The sequence below is a fragment of the Coprinopsis cinerea genome (genome assembly GCF_000182895.1).
Source record: "Coprinopsis cinerea okayama7#130 chromosome 8 map unlocalized cont3.8, whole genome shotgun sequence".
Lineage (NCBI taxonomy): Eukaryota > Fungi > Basidiomycota > Agaricomycetes > Agaricales > Psathyrellaceae > Coprinopsis > Coprinopsis cinerea.
In genome coordinates this window covers 823,452-838,065 of record NW_003307537.1, presented here as the reverse complement: position 1 = coordinate 838,065, position 14,614 = coordinate 823,452, and the positions used below count along the sequence as shown (strand labels likewise).

The window sequence follows — 14,614 nt, the reverse complement described above, 5'->3', positions numbered from 1 at the left end:
ATTGACCAAGTCCAAGTTACCTGAAGTCTTTATGGGAGTAGGGAAGGTATGGTCGACAGCCTTCGTGCGATTGCGGTGTTATCATATAGTCCCGCCTACTAATGCGCCTAAGTCCTTGGGACCCAACTTCTCCGCCCCAATGCTCCTATTGCGAAGCCATATCTCGTGAAAGCTCCCAGAAAATATGTTAGGAGAATGTCACATTGGGAGAACAACATTTTTGCGAGCGCTACCTGTTATAATCCTGACGACTATTCTGTTATTTTTTTTACTATTCTGTTATTTTTTTGGAGATCGTGCTAAAATTAGCATCACCCTTGACGTAGAACGGCGCAGATCTATCAAACAAGGCAACCTACCGTGTGGATTGTCACACCGAGCGGAGTTATCTCAATTTGCGGAGGTGAAACTTGAAAAATAGAAGAACTTCTGATAACTGAATGTCCAGGAACTTAGTATTTATCTACTTACGAGGCCGTGTCATCTCCTGGGCTGATACGTCAGGACATCATTCTCATAGCCGGTCGTTGTCACCGCCTTTGAGGCCGTTTTATCGTATCCATGCTTGAATCCCCCTGCGTCTCTCGCCATCGCGAAAATTTGGGGTGCTCGAAGAAGAAAGGAGAAATGAGGGAAGCACAAGAGGATTTTGGGGCAATCTCTGAAGACTGAAACCAGTGACTTCTGTCCAGCTTTTCTGCCAGCTGCTGACCTGTGATGTAACGACACCATACATGGTCCTCCGATACCAGCCTTAAAAACCATAAAACCTCCCTTTCCTTCGATTTCTAACCTTAGACGAAGACCGGGGACTTATCTCACGTTCGCGCTCGCCGCTTCTCCCTTGAAATGGATAAGAACCTACATGCTGTTCGATTGACAGAGCCAGAGGAATGATTTACAATTCTCGATACCGCGGGCTTACTAATTTGCATTCGTCAGTCTGGCTCCCGGAGTCCTCGATCCATAAAGAGGCGGAAGTAATATAGATCTGTACTGGGAGGTTGGGTGCGTCTAAGGGCCCTGTATCGTGCGGAATCAGGCACTTCGCTCCCTTTATGGAAACAGAGGCGCCGTTTCAGGGAAGCCGTTAGATAATAACGATCACAAACCAATTCATTGCCCGCCTACGCTATCTACCACCTCAAGGTAACCCCGAAGGCTCTGAGGCCGCCGACTCTGGCTCGTATGCAAAGGTACTTATGCAAACCTTATCATTGGTTTCGGTTCACGCAACCCTTCTCCACGACATCACAAACCCGAATAAAATCCCGTAACAATTTGAGCGCTCGTCGTTCCATGTCATCTAGATCCTGCTCCTCGTCTGGGCCCACAACAGGAAGGACATTCTGACAGGAGCAAACCTTTTTCTGCCACTCGGCTCTGCAGTCGCTTGTCTCCCGTTGGGCAAATTCGATAGTACCAGACCTTCGCAGAAACCGGACGCGCAGCATCCGCACGGAGCCCCTAGAAGTCGAAGAGCGAACGAGAATCTCCACATCCGGGAGCGGTGAGTTACACATGAGCATGCATTTGCCCTCGACGACGTGCATAATGAGCTGAAAGTTATCGCGCCAAATTATTCAAGCTGCGATACCATGATCGGCATAACGTACCATTGGTGTTCGACTTTTTAGTTCTTCCAGATACGTCCTGGCTGCTTCGTACTGTGCCACAAGAACTCCCGGAAGGTTGGAGATTGTATTCGCGGCTGTGCGCTCAATTTCGAGGTCGTGATTGTCTATGTCCGCCGGAGAATAATCTAGATCCAGAACTTTCACCTGACAAGAACAGTAAGACCTTGGGGGCACCGTACACCATGGAATGGACTTACGAAGGTGCCGGTTGGATCAACGAGAAGGGGTCGATGATGACCCGAGCGCCCTTCTATGAGAAGGTACCTTGATTGGAGGATCTGTATTGTGCCCGCCGAAAAAGGATATATTTTGGGGGTGAGAATCGACGGGACGAAATCGGGTGACCAGAGCAGCAGCTCGCCCGCTGACTGTCCATTATTCTGTAGAGAAATATGGAGGTCGTTTTGTGAAGGGGGATAGTCCTGAAGGGCGCCGTCAATTGACTCGTCGGAGGAAGATTCACAGGAGTCACCCGTGGAAAAAGAGAAGTTGAGTTCCCCGCTTGATGCCAATGGATCGTCGCCAGTTTCATCACACAGAAAGGCATCATTAACCTGTGCTGGGGTTAAGTCAAGCTGCTCTGAGACGGTGCGTCGCCTTGACTCTCTAGACCGGGATGGCGTCGTCATAGGAAAAGGGTCCGAGGCGTAGCGCTGAACACGGTACGCTTCACGGAATGTCCGATACCTGGCCAATTCAGTCGGGAGTCTCTTCGATAATGTCGCCTCCCTGACCTGAAGGTCCGATAATTCTAGGTCGCTTACAGAGCCGAGAAGTTTCTCGAGCTGGGAATCACAGTTCAGCGCAGGCTTCGACTGGTCCAAGGCTGACTCCAAGCTACGATCCAAGATTCCCATGACTTTCCAAGACCAACTGTACTCCTGAATCTGCAGGGCCGTCAGCCTTTCAGAAGGCGACTAAAGCTGCGTGAGAACAGAGCTTGTATTAGGCTGTTCGAGCATACCTCTTTCAGCATACCAGAGATGAGAGATGGAGCCTCCACGGTTTCCAAAAGGTCCGACCAATCCGAGTTTACGGTGCACAAGGCCGCTTCCTACACATGTGTCAGGTAATAGGTGAAAGCAGGTCTGTTGTAAATGCGCACCTTTGAATGGACCTGCCTAGACGATGCAAACAACAAAACTCGACCAAGTGACCAAACGTCAGCAGCATAGGTATAACGCTTATTTGCCTCGACCTCCCTGCGGTTAATAAGCACCGGGTCTAATCGAGGAATTCTAAAACCTACGGTGGTGTGTAAAGATTATGTGGAGGAAGCTCTGTTTCCGAGGAATCCTGGACTCGGACAGCGTACTGGAAATTTCCCAGCTTCTAAAGAGAAGCGGTCGAATACAGACCCATTATACTGACTTCAATAGGCAGAACGTACAAATCTGTCATCTTCGGCCACATATATTGAGCTTGGTTGAATGTTTCGATGCAGAATACCTTGTCCCTGGAGGTACACGAGCGCGTTTGCAGTGCCTTGCAGAAGCAGTCGAAATTGATGTGTAGCGAGAGCGTGCTGTGTCTGGGACAGATAGTTTTCCAAGTTCCCGCCAGAGCAAAGCTCGAGTACATGATACGCCTCGTCATCCTGGCAGAAGGAAGCCAGAGAAGCCACAACGTTAGGGTGGTGCAGTGATTGATGAATCGACAGGGTTCGCAACAGCGTCTCGCTGTCCGCCGCTTTCACGCTGCCGGCCACCTGAACATACCTTCAGTCGCCAACCCGCCCAGTACAAAAACGATCCTACCTTCTTAATAACTACATGTCTACCCTTTAAACGCCCGCGTTTAGCCAACCCGCGAAATTCACCTGATTTTAGTCGGGCGAGTATCTCATAACCCTGGTCAAACGGGTCAGTGCGTTTCAAGGGGATCAGACGCGCGTTTGACCTCTACCTCGAAGACAGGAAAAGCGTCTCCTTGAGTTTCCGGCGCCATTTCTAGATCCTAAGCTACGGGGTTGGGCCTGGGGAAGGGAGGCGGGTCGAAAGAAACAATGGACTGTTACCGAATTGGCGGGAAGCTGATCACCAAGACACACGTGCCGAGATCCATGGTCACGTTGGATCGCCGGGCAGCTATTGACCATAGGTCATGGATTCGGAATGCCATTCCTCTGTGTCTCGTTAAACCATCCACTAAACCATCGACCGTGCTGGATAGTGGTTAAGTTCCTCGCGATTGCCGCACTCAGAAACCGCGAGGTCCACAAGGTCCACTTGGACCTGGTCTCGCCCGAGTCGGGAACCTAATCAAGGACCATATAGTATGGAGATCAAAGGCGGCGTAGACTAGGATAACAAGTAATATTGGAGTTTTCTCGATAGAAGAATAAGAACATGAATGTCGCATCATATCTTTGCCAGATCCAAAGATTTTCTATCCTGCGAAGCGTGGTGCAGATACGTATAGATGGTGTAGATGGCGTTATGAACACCATCCTCCTGTTCCATTGCATAGGCTGTGGTTAGTAAAGTTGCAAGAAGAAAAGAAGGAAGAAGGGAAGGGGAGTCACATACGGAGCGAATTTTCTCCCCAATTAGCATTGCCCTCTCTCGCACGTCACTTAAAGGGGGGAATAAGCCACTGCTCAGCAAGAGATAGGAGGGCGGGAAACTTACATATCGGTAGTTGCCCGAATCAAAGCGGCTGAGAGGACACTTGTCTTCAGGCTGTTGACCTTGAGACCGATCTGGAGTTACAACAGATGAGAATAATTCTGCAAGGAATGAATGAGTGCTTACACCCAGCCTCTCGACTCTTGAAGCCCAAAAAAATTGGTCGCCAAACCATGGCTTGATCAAGGTGGGGATCCCAGCGCGAATGCTCGCCGCAGTGGTACCCGCTCCACCATGATGCATCGCCGCGTCGATGGAAGTGAATAGCCAGTCATGGGGGACCTTCTCGAGGAGGAAGCATTCGGGAGGTATAACAGGCATAACGTCGCCGCCACTGCTGTCCATCCGGTGGGACCATCCCCTACTGATGATGGCACGTACACCACCTGGTTATCGATTTCATAAGCTGCGTTGTCTTCTAGTATAGCGGCCGAACTTACTTTTCTGTACACCCGAGATAAGCCGATTCAACATCTTATTGGGGTGGGGAACGGTAACACTTCCAAAACCGATGTAGACGATGGGTTTTCCATCAGCCCGAGCTTGCGCCATCCAGTCAATAAGGCCTTGGGGCGCTTCCCAGCCTGGGTCGGAGTCTTTGAGAAACCAACTGTTGGCCATCGTAAGCCATACAGAACGAAAGGCGTTCAAGCGGTTTGGACGCACTATCCCGACAACGAAACAGTATCCGGCCAATCCAGTGGCTTGGGGACCACCGACTTGAAATTGATACGTCAATAGACAAGGTCTTGTGATGCAAAAATGAGCAGTCACCTGTGAAAAGAAGTAAATAAAGATGATCTTCGCTTGAGCGAGGTGGCCCATGTCGGTCCTTGGGAGGTGCAAAGTCTTTTGCCTCCATCTATTAATTTGGCTAGATGTGGCTGCCCACATGACATTGCTACAACATACGCAGCCGGTTGAGCGCAGAGCACCTTGCGATCGAGGTCGCCTCACCTAAAGAGAATGTACCTATTGCTGAGTTCAGCGTATGGAACGACAGAAGGTGCAATGCGACGAACGAGCCACTGTTAAATGCTGGCGATTCCACCGGGGGGCTGAGGAAAGGATGAGGGAATTCTGTCGTCTTGGTCCAAGGCATCGAGAAGGATCTGAAGTAGGGAATCGCTACGGGCGCTCGGTAAATTCGATGTGCTATACAGTCCACTGGCCACTGACTGCTCACCTAGAGCTTCCGAGATATGGACTCCAGCCATGGCCGATGGGCTTTCGTTAAGTACATCTGCGTCTTGACATGCGTCCCAGGAATCTTTCAGAACTGTAGGTGACATGGAGTCAGGCGGAATTCAGTGCGTAAGTAGCATGCTCGCTTCCACGTACGTTGGTCGAGCCAAGGTCGGAACTGCAACCAAGTCAGGGAGTGTATAGGAAAAGCTATAGCTTACCAGCTTACTCACCTTTGATAAGGACTTTTTGAAAAACTCCGGTGACATAATCTAGATCTCCGTAAGTCAGCACCGGAAGCGTAGAACAGTCAGAGATAAGCGACCTTGTTCTCGACACTGAGCTTCATGAGTTGCCCTGGATCCCCTCCGGCAGTCCGGTGACCGAGGCCGTACTCGTGGATCCATTCACGATACTCTTCGTGCGTGACGATAGTAACTCGATGGCCTTCTTTAAGGAGACCTATGCCGAGGGCTATATATGGCTGGACGTCTCCTCTCGAACCAATAGTGAGACACACAAAATGGAAGTGTTTTGCGGAGAGTAAAGCCTGGGTGGGAAGGTTGATCGCTTTGGGGAGCCGATTTCGCACGTCCTGGGATAACTCTTCTCGAGCATGGGCTGCAGCATTGACCGTGCGCGCCATAGGGGATAAGATGTTTATGGCAATGTTCGGCGACTTTGGTACGGGTTCGCCATTGTGACCGGGGGCAAGCGATGTAGCGGAATCTGTCGGCGTCGAAATGGGTTGAACGACGGTCGAAGTGGTCGAAAGTGCAGATGACCGTCGTTCGCAGCCAAGAGCAATGACACTCTTTATTCGAGAGATAGCCTCATCTCGAAAGGCAGAGCTCCTGAAGATGAGCTTGAGTTCTTTCTTGTCCCGAAGTATCAAAGAAACAGCGTGTAGAGAGAAAAGCTGATTTGAGCGAGATACTTGAACATCGAGAATGTGCGTGCCAGGGAACCGATACTTAATGTCGCGTTTTGCCAAGTTCTTGCTCCAGAACCCAACGTGGGTATCGGAAACGACGAAGTATCCTCCGGGTGAGAAGGAGCCGTAGTTGCGGGCAGGGACGACTGGGTACTGGGTAAGCAATCGAAACACCTCCTTAGACTGCAGAGAAACACACTCCAGGTTGGTTCATCCTGTTCGAAACCAAGGACGCGTTTGACTGTACTGTTCTGAACCGTTTCGTCGGTGTCATTCTCGGCACTTCGTTTGAAAAAGGAAAGAGGGCCGAAGTCGACAAAGATAGGCAGTTCAAATGCTAGGTTCTGGTTGTTGGCGCTGGCCCGGTACTTCGCGTCGCAGATAACTCCTTCAAGATTATTCCACATCGACACTGGCGCGATTGGGCCTATTCGGAGCCTCTGTATCTCGCCACATTGTTGAACCATGGTATTGCTGTCGGACCCAGGAGAGATTTTCACCGCAACGATGTTTGGAAAGTCGGCCATGACTCTCCGCTCAAGGCTTTGAATGCGCAGTAATGGCACACTTATGGTGATACCTCGGGGCTGGTCAGGGTCTCCAGTGTCATATAGATGCTTCTGCTCATATCGAGAAAGAAACAGAGCTCCTTGAATTTCTTGTCTCCACTGGTTGGAAGATTCGAGGGTGTCAAACTCCAAGTAGTCGTGGGCGTGGCTTTTCGTCGTAGTGCGAATGATTCGCATGGTGCGAGGATGTTTTCGGTCCACTGGCATTATCTCCTTGATGGAACTGACTGCATCGAACGAATTAACAACACTGTACACACACAGAGAGAGAGCCTGTGAGCGACATACGAAGCACGGTGCACAAAGGTCGCACCCTGTCGGCGTCCCTGCTGGACGTGTACGCACAAAGCATGCGATTGTCAAGCTCCAGCCATATCCGACGTTTGGAATGCCATCCAGACCTGTGGTAGGTTGCAGGACCGTTCTTGAGGATCGACTGCCCGACCTCTGGGTTGCTGGCAAGCAATGAAGCATGGAATGTGAGCCGATGGGTAGTTAAATGTATGACTCCCTAGTTCGCACGATGTACAGTGAGCTCGAAGGCGAGGGTCGAGTGTGGATGATGAGACGCACAATAACAGAAACATCTATGACTATGCATCCGTCCACTTCAAGCAAGAGCTTTTCCTCCCCGGGGTGTGCGAGAGGTCCAAACTCTGTGATCAAGATGTCGACCACCTCGCCCGCACTCAGCCCTGACAACTGTTCCTCACAACCCGGCGGCCGTCGAATTTGGGGTTCATGAGGAATAGAACTCGTGGGCGATGTGGATTGGGATGTCGAAGAGGGGTCGTCAAACCACTTTGGTGGGTTCATCATTGCCCTAAACCTGGCGTCATGGGAGACCAAAACCTTTTCTTCAGAAGTCAGATCCTTGCGAATGAGATGGTCAAAACCGCAGTGCTCTCTCTCGTCATGTCTGCAACACGAGTCGGAGTCAAGACAGCCTGTCTTCTTCAACACTTGCTCGTATGCTTCAGCATCTTTGTAAAGCGACGCGTGAGGAACCTGGTCGTTGGCGGCAGAACCAGAGCTGGAAATGCTCGAAGTGTCGCTTGAGTCGGTCGTATGCAGTGAAGGATCTTGAGCGGGTTGGCTTCTATCCACAGTCGAACCCTCAGAGTCACCTGGCGATGCCTTGTTTCCGCTATGAAGCAGGCTTCCGCGAAGAACCTTGGACAGGATTGACGGCATTGAATGAACTGCGTTGAGCTATCATCTGCGCTGCACAAATCTGTCGTCTGCCTGTGGAGCCAATGTGTTTGAGACCAGCCTACAAGCAGTCTCAGATTCCAGGGAGGCAATCGGTTCGCACATTTCGTCGTGGTCGAAGAAGAAAAAGAGCCGCATTTCGGAGCTCGGCGCTCGCACCGCGGCGGCGGGATCAGAGCTCATCACTGGACTCGAGTGACGCTTGAGTCTTGAGCGACGGTGTGCATGTTGTCCAGAACCACAACGCGTCCAACTTTGCTCTCAACGTCAGCTTGAATGAATGCGACGCAGAAAGACCGCGAACCAATATCTCGTCTACATGGACTTCAGCAAACCAAGTTAGCACGGTTCTGGATTTCTACGATTCTCCTAGAGGATTGACTGCGTATTTAGATCATTCACGAAACCGCCAACCCGTATTGAGGTCCCGGGAAAGATACCAGGGCCGTCCAAAGTAAAGGTGACAGAACCTTCGTCTTCCAACATTGAAGTATCCTAATCTATTGGCAGAGAGAGGGATATGGAACTAACCCGTTTGCCAATGTCGGTTTTGTCAAGCCCAACGCGTCGAAGAAAGCCACACATTCGAACCCTTCGACTTCCCGGCCGCCAAAGTTGCAAAGCCAGATGAAGACTTCAGGCTCTCGTAACACGGACTCAGACTACGGTCTCTCGGGGGCAGAAAGGCCCGCGAAAAGGCGGAGGAGTGACAACACCCAGTCCAGTGAGTTAATTAAGAGTACCGCCTTGCGTCCTGTTTTGACTAGGACCAGATTCCTCTCCAGAGGTCATATACGTGTCAGAGGATGATCTGAATATAGTCCCCCAGTCTTCCCAGTTCTCATCTCTCGATGAGCCGTACACACCCCGCCCCAATCCCCCTAAGAAACCACCAAAATTTCATATTGCCCAGGACGGTCCAGCCACAGTCTCCTTGATAAATGAGGTTGAAGAAATAGAAGACGATCCCATTGAAGACCCCCCCTCTCCCCAGCCCTCGAAGCGTAAACAACAGACAGGCAATGTGAAGGAGAAAGTTCAAGTCTTCGAAAATATGGCCCGCAAGGCCCAACCTCGCCCGGACTTCAATGATACCATGAGATCCAAACGGCCTCCGGTGGGTTCGTCAGTTTATGACACCCATCTGTTGCTCACGGTCCGTTGTAGCCAATGCCTTCTGGTAAGAATCCTTTTGTCAAGAGGGAGGAGAAGCGCACACAGGAAAATGGCAAAAGGAAGAAAGCGCCGGACTTCCTTCCTGTCAAAGCATTCTGCGCCGAGGACGAGGGTTATAGGGACATACCTTGCCGACTTTTTTGGGACGACAAGACACAGAAATTCTCCTTGTCCTCGCTTTCCAACAACCTTCTTCTATATGACCTCGCTCTCGACCAGATCAAAACAATCCGAGTAAGGACCTATCTAATGATTCTGTTTGTCCCAATATCATTAAATTTCTGTCCAGTATGTCAGTCTTGACGACGCTGCAACAGCGGCCAAACCTACGGGGGCCATCATTATAGTCAATGGTAAGCCCCATGTCGTTTCTTCCATTACTTCGACAGCCTTATCCTCCCCGTAGATGACTGTTTGATATTTGATGATGCTGACGACGAGTGGAGTGTCGACAGTTACAGGACGTTCAAGAAATTCCTGTTCAAATCAAAGGCTGATCAAAGTTCCATCAGGTGAGTTGACTCGTGGCCTCGTTCTCTCATCCAAGCCTGACTTCTCCCCAAGCCCTATGTCTGCTAATAACCTAGTGCAGCATTACAAGACAATACCAGTAAACAGGATGAAACCCTCCACGAAGGCATCAACTGCGAGTGTCGGTCCCTCTGGACGTCCCCCAGATCTCCCTCATTCAGGGCATCTTGTTGAGCCACCCTACCCGAGACCGAAGGCAAGCACTGGGAAGGCCATACAGAACACCGCCGTTGTCGGCCCTCCAAGGCTGTCTGCCACGGAACAACTCGCAGCTGAACAAACTTTGCGGCGGTCTTCCAGACAGGCCGCGGCGTCCAGAGCCCAAGAGGATCCAGATGAAGTGTATGCTTGCGACATGCCTTTTTCTGGAGATCGATTTTCTGAATATCATCACAGGGTTTTGGTCTATCCTTTTAGTGCCCCTGGTGCGGTGAACATCACAAACGCAGACTTGGCACGTCTGGAACCCGGAGAATTCTTGAACGACACGCTGATAGAGTTTGGACTGAAGTAAGTCGGTCATCTCTCTTTTGAGTAGTCTTTCTAATACCAATCGTGAAGGCTGTGGCTTCAACGCCTGCAGGAAACGGATCCAGCGCTCGCAGAGCAAGTTCATGTCTTCAGTTCATTCTTTTACAAGAAGTTGAACAAGAAAAAGTGGGCTTTCTCCAATTATTGGTGTTCTTCGGTCCTTATGTCTGTAGCATCGAGGAAGGTTATAACAGCGTTCGGAAGTGGACTTCAAAGTTCGACCTTTTCAAGAAGAAATATGTCATAGTCCCCATCAACGAACAGTAAGTCTTCTGGTGTCTTGTACGATGCACCGCACTAAGTATTTTCTTTTAGCATGCATTGGTATTTGGCCCTCATATTTGAACCGGAACATGTACTGCGACCGCCCCCGCCAGCTTCATCGACGTCTAAGCAAGAGGATGAAGTACCCAGGGAGGAAGAGAAGACGGCCGGTCCTCGAGGGGACGACGTGGAAGTTGCATCTGTCAGAGGTAGTGAAGCTGAGGTAGAAGAAGATCTCACTGCTAACTTAACCCAAGCCTGCTCAATTCAAGATCCGTCGGAAGTCAAAGCTGAAGCGCCTCGAGTCATGGATGTTGATGCTTCACCCGGCAAGCCTCCACCATCGCCCACGCTCAGCTACGCAGACCCCGATGAGATTATGAACGATGCTTCCAAGCCTGGAGCATCTCGCCTACCGTCTCCAATGAGAGTATCGCCTTCACCTGAAATAGTGGAGACGTCTCGCAACCCATCCCCGCCGATGTCCACAACAACGGACTCTCACCCTGTTACAGAGGTTAACGACGATGTTGAGGTTGAGGCAGATGATCTCAACATTGGACCATCGGGAATCTCACCAGGCTCGTTCTACGGGAAATCTTCCGCGAAACAGTACGGGAAGAAGAGGCCCGTGCCGAAGAAACGTCGGGTTGGTCGTAAGAGTGATGTCCCTGCGGTCGTCACAGGTCCATTGCCCAATACGTGGGTGATTCGACTCGACTGGGGTTGATGGCTGTACTGACGCAAGTCCAGGACGTACGTCTTCACCCTTGACTCGCTGGGGACACCACATACGCATGCGAGTAACCAACTGGCAAAGTATCTCAAACTCGAGGCTAAAGACAAGAAGGGCATCGAAACCGAGGTCAAAGTAATTCAACGTCGGCAAGCCTACGTAAGTCCCCTGCCCACCGTCCATGGTCCCTGTTGAACTCATCCGCGCGTTCACTTTTCAAGGTTCCGACGCAGCCAAACTACTGCGACTGCGGGTTGTACCTCCTACACCTCGCCCAAACATTTGTATCCAATCCTCAGTTCTATCTTGAGAAATGCTGCGTACGTGTTCTTTCCATCCCCCCAGTTGTTATCGGCCCTCTTACCAGGTGTGTAGACGAACGACAGGACGACGTCAAATGCCCAGAGGCAGGAAGACTGGCACGATCACAAGGTGCCAGAAATGCGGCAGCAACTGCAACAGGAGATCCGGAAGCTCTCTCAGGAGTGGCAGAAACTCAAGAAAGAGAGGCCGGATCCCAAGGCTCAGGATTTCAAGGACGATTCCGATGACGATATAATCGAATCGGTCGTTGTTGCTCCAACCAAGAAGAAATCGGCACCAGTTCCTTCAACAGTCACGACACGAGCACAAAGGTTACGCTAATGTTCCGTGCTCTCTTTATCACCCACATATTGTTTTCAGTTTCTTTTAACTGCATTGCTGTGGATTATGCTTTGCATCGTTTCTCGCATTAGTTTGAATCATTCACAGGTCTTTGGGCACACGTTACAGTAAACGCACCATAATCAAGCTCAAGTTGTAATTATATGCGCATATTTTGCTCGGCATCAGATTCCAATTGATGGAGACTTCCGTGTTGGCTACTTAAGTACTCCCTCTTTCGACCACAACCACCTCAAAATCCCCACTTCATCGCCTTACTCAAACAATGGGATCGACCGATGACCTAACTAAATTGACGATTCCACAGCTGAAAGCGCTATGCAAAGACAGGAAAATCACTGGCTTTTCCAAGCTCAACAAGCTAGCGCTTCTTCAAAAGCTTGGTGTAGATTCATCTGCGATGCAAGCGAGCTCGTCGTCGACCCGGACGACCGTAAAGCAAAAGGGCCGAGTCCAGGGTGCGGATGTCGCGTCCTCTGTTGCGAGTGGCTCAACGACGACGCGTTTGGTGGACGCGACGGATGATGCGACGAGCACGCCGTGTACCATGTCCGAACCAGATGAACATTCGATACTGAGCGAGGCGAACCCAACTGTTAGCGCACCTGGTGCTTCGACGTTTCTCGAAAGGCAGCCAGGTCCTTCCTCAGATAGACAGCCCAACGAAACTCTTCAAACCCGTCCTGAACAGCCGGGAGAGGCCGCCCCAGTGACCGATGAGCCACCCAGCCCCCAGCAGACGCGACCAAGCCACGAAGCCTCTATTACCAGTCAACTTCAGAATGAGCAGACGCGACCCCCGCGCGTTGGTAGTCTCGTTCCAGTAACCTCATGGACGAATCCAAACCCAGCACCCTCGCTTGCCAGGAAACGCGATCGCGAGCACGATCCGGAGAACAAAACCAAACGCAAGTTTCCTCGAAACCTACTGCCCGTGAACAATCTGGCGAACGCGTTACTTGGTCACATTCCCCGCCACCTTGTCTCCTCTGGACAGACCTCTCCAGTTCAAACGCGGCTGGACTCGAATGCACCTGGTCGACGTCCGAACCTAGGCAGTGCCCCTCTTCTTGGTGACAGGAACGGAAACGCGGATCGCCAACGTTCCGCATCGAACTCTGTGCTTAAGTCAACTCGACGCTTTGCCCCTCTCATTCCAAATGGCCAAGGACCTCCGCGTGTAATAGCTTCTCGATATCCACCTGCTCTTTTGTCTGCGGCTCTACGTACATCGGCTCCTCGGTGGTCAAGTGAATGGCTTCTTCCTTGGGCTTACCTGGAGTTCTCTGCGGCTCAATACCTTCCTGACTTCCGGCCTATCAACATGCCTCCGACAATAGCGCAACGAAAGAATGTCCACCGGTTATCGCTGGTACTGAGCTTCTTGGATGACAACACTGTATGGTCACTTGCAACACTTTCGCGCCTCTATCGCTATTCAGGTGTGTCATCATCATTCTTCCACAGCGTTCTTTAAGTGGGGACTGATAGGTAAGCCAGTGTATTCCTCAGCAACGCATAGACTTGCAAGATACTTTTCTGGAAAACGCCTGGACAAGGTTTTCAGCAATTATTCACCTAGTTTGATGAATTATTGGCCCTATCTCCGACAACGAATCGCTGAACGTCAGCGCCGACGAGAACTATATGATCGCTCTTTCCTTGGTCGCTTTTTTGCCTCCTCTAGAAATATCATCAGCCCTGGTCTCTGGGCTAGCCCGAATCACCCGAAGCAACTGACGATCGCAATTCGGTGCGTTTCTCCGCCACTTCTCAGTTTTAATTCGAAGACCTTCTCATCGTTCGGATCAGGTTCTTGATGACTCTGCTATACTTCCACATCTCGGTCCACTATGATCCAGAGGCATCTTTTATGTCACAGAGCATCGTTTTTGCCGAGGAGGTAGTTACAGACGAGATCTGGATGATTGGCGTCAAGTCTTTCACTGGAACTCGATACTTCTATGTCTTGGAGTCTACCTGCGAGGTTGTAGGTCTCGTCAACGCGTCAAAGCAAGGGAAGGAAAAGGAAGCTGGAAACGAATGGGACCAACAATTTGCGCCCAGAGCAGATTGGTCAGCCTATATCGCATTCAGGATGGAAGCAGCAGCTTTAACGCGGCTGCGGCGACCAAACGTAGATCCTATTCCGTCGACGAAGAGATTGAATGATTTCATGCGGTGGCCAAACCACGAAGAGTACCTGCGAGGGATTAGCAAATCGTGGCTCAGGCGGATCGAGGGGGAAGGGGTACTGGGCGCTTATAAGCGTGATGTAGCGGAACGGTATACCATGGCCTGCGTGGTCGGAAATAGGTGTGTGGACCTATCGTCTAATTCCGGCTTTAGATCACGGATTGAACATTCGTATCCAGCATAAGTGGCAGGGCAATGACCTCCACGGAAATGGAGCACGAATTCAAGGGAATGCCAGCGAAGACACTCTCTGAACAGCCGAACAGACAGCACCGAACCACCAAGCCTACAATGCCCCATCTGTACTTGCCCGAGTAAGCTAGCCTTTATTGAGTGCCAGGATGCCGACT

At 50.9% G+C, this 14,614-nt stretch overlaps 4 protein-coding genes across 4 annotated transcripts; 2 read left to right on the top strand and 2 right to left on the bottom strand.

Moving 5' to 3' along the window:
• Nucleotides 1-1,214: 1,214 nt before the first annotated feature.
• Nucleotides 1,215-3,584, bottom strand: CC1G_03441 (serine/threonine protein kinase; the record flags this gene model as incomplete). Its single annotated transcript, XM_001835607.2, has 10 exons — nucleotides 1,215-1,559; nucleotides 1,617-1,781; nucleotides 1,835-2,191; nucleotides 2,402-2,524; nucleotides 2,602-2,691; nucleotides 2,743-2,820; nucleotides 3,028-3,234; nucleotides 3,356-3,405; nucleotides 3,457-3,487; nucleotides 3,543-3,584. 10 exons carry the CDS (start codon nucleotides 3,582-3,584, stop codon nucleotides 1,215-1,217), a joined length of 1,488 nt encoding a protein of 495 aa, XP_001835659.2.
• A 413-nt stretch (nucleotides 3,585-3,997) lies between these two features.
• CC1G_03440 (sterol 3-beta-glucosyltransferase) lies at nucleotides 3,998-8,146 on the bottom strand (the record flags this gene model as incomplete). The annotated part of the gene is made up of 16 exons (XM_001835606.2): nucleotides 3,998-4,090; nucleotides 4,166-4,211; nucleotides 4,268-4,338; nucleotides 4,391-4,650; nucleotides 4,705-4,874; nucleotides 4,931-4,983; nucleotides 5,039-5,165; nucleotides 5,222-5,236; nucleotides 5,287-5,392; nucleotides 5,451-5,543; nucleotides 5,606-5,627; nucleotides 5,683-5,721; nucleotides 5,775-6,529; nucleotides 6,583-7,179; nucleotides 7,241-7,463; nucleotides 7,526-8,146. The coding sequence occupies 16 exons, from the start codon at nucleotides 8,144-8,146 to the stop codon at nucleotides 3,998-4,000; spliced, it is 3,291 nt and encodes a 1,096-aa protein (XP_001835658.2).
• A 294-nt stretch (nucleotides 8,147-8,440) lies between these two features.
• CC1G_03439 (hypothetical protein) lies at nucleotides 8,441-12,047 on the top strand (the record flags this gene model as incomplete). Its single annotated transcript, XM_001835605.2, has 15 exons — nucleotides 8,441-8,502; nucleotides 8,558-8,624; nucleotides 8,675-8,888; nucleotides 8,938-9,281; nucleotides 9,332-9,574; nucleotides 9,630-9,693; nucleotides 9,747-9,852; nucleotides 9,905-10,213; nucleotides 10,268-10,381; nucleotides 10,433-10,528; nucleotides 10,576-10,665; nucleotides 10,718-11,368; nucleotides 11,420-11,561; nucleotides 11,624-11,722; nucleotides 11,778-12,047. The coding sequence occupies 15 exons, from the start codon at nucleotides 8,441-8,443 to the stop codon at nucleotides 12,045-12,047; spliced, it is 2,871 nt and encodes a 956-aa protein (XP_001835657.2).
• A 286-nt stretch (nucleotides 12,048-12,333) lies between these two features.
• Nucleotides 12,334-14,582, top strand: CC1G_03438 (hypothetical protein; the record flags this gene model as incomplete). The annotated part of the gene is made up of 4 exons (XM_001835604.2): nucleotides 12,334-13,510; nucleotides 13,569-13,821; nucleotides 13,881-14,384; nucleotides 14,444-14,582. 4 exons carry the CDS (start codon nucleotides 12,334-12,336, stop codon nucleotides 14,580-14,582), a joined length of 2,073 nt encoding a protein of 690 aa, XP_001835656.2.
• Nucleotides 14,583-14,614: the final 32 nt, after the last annotated feature.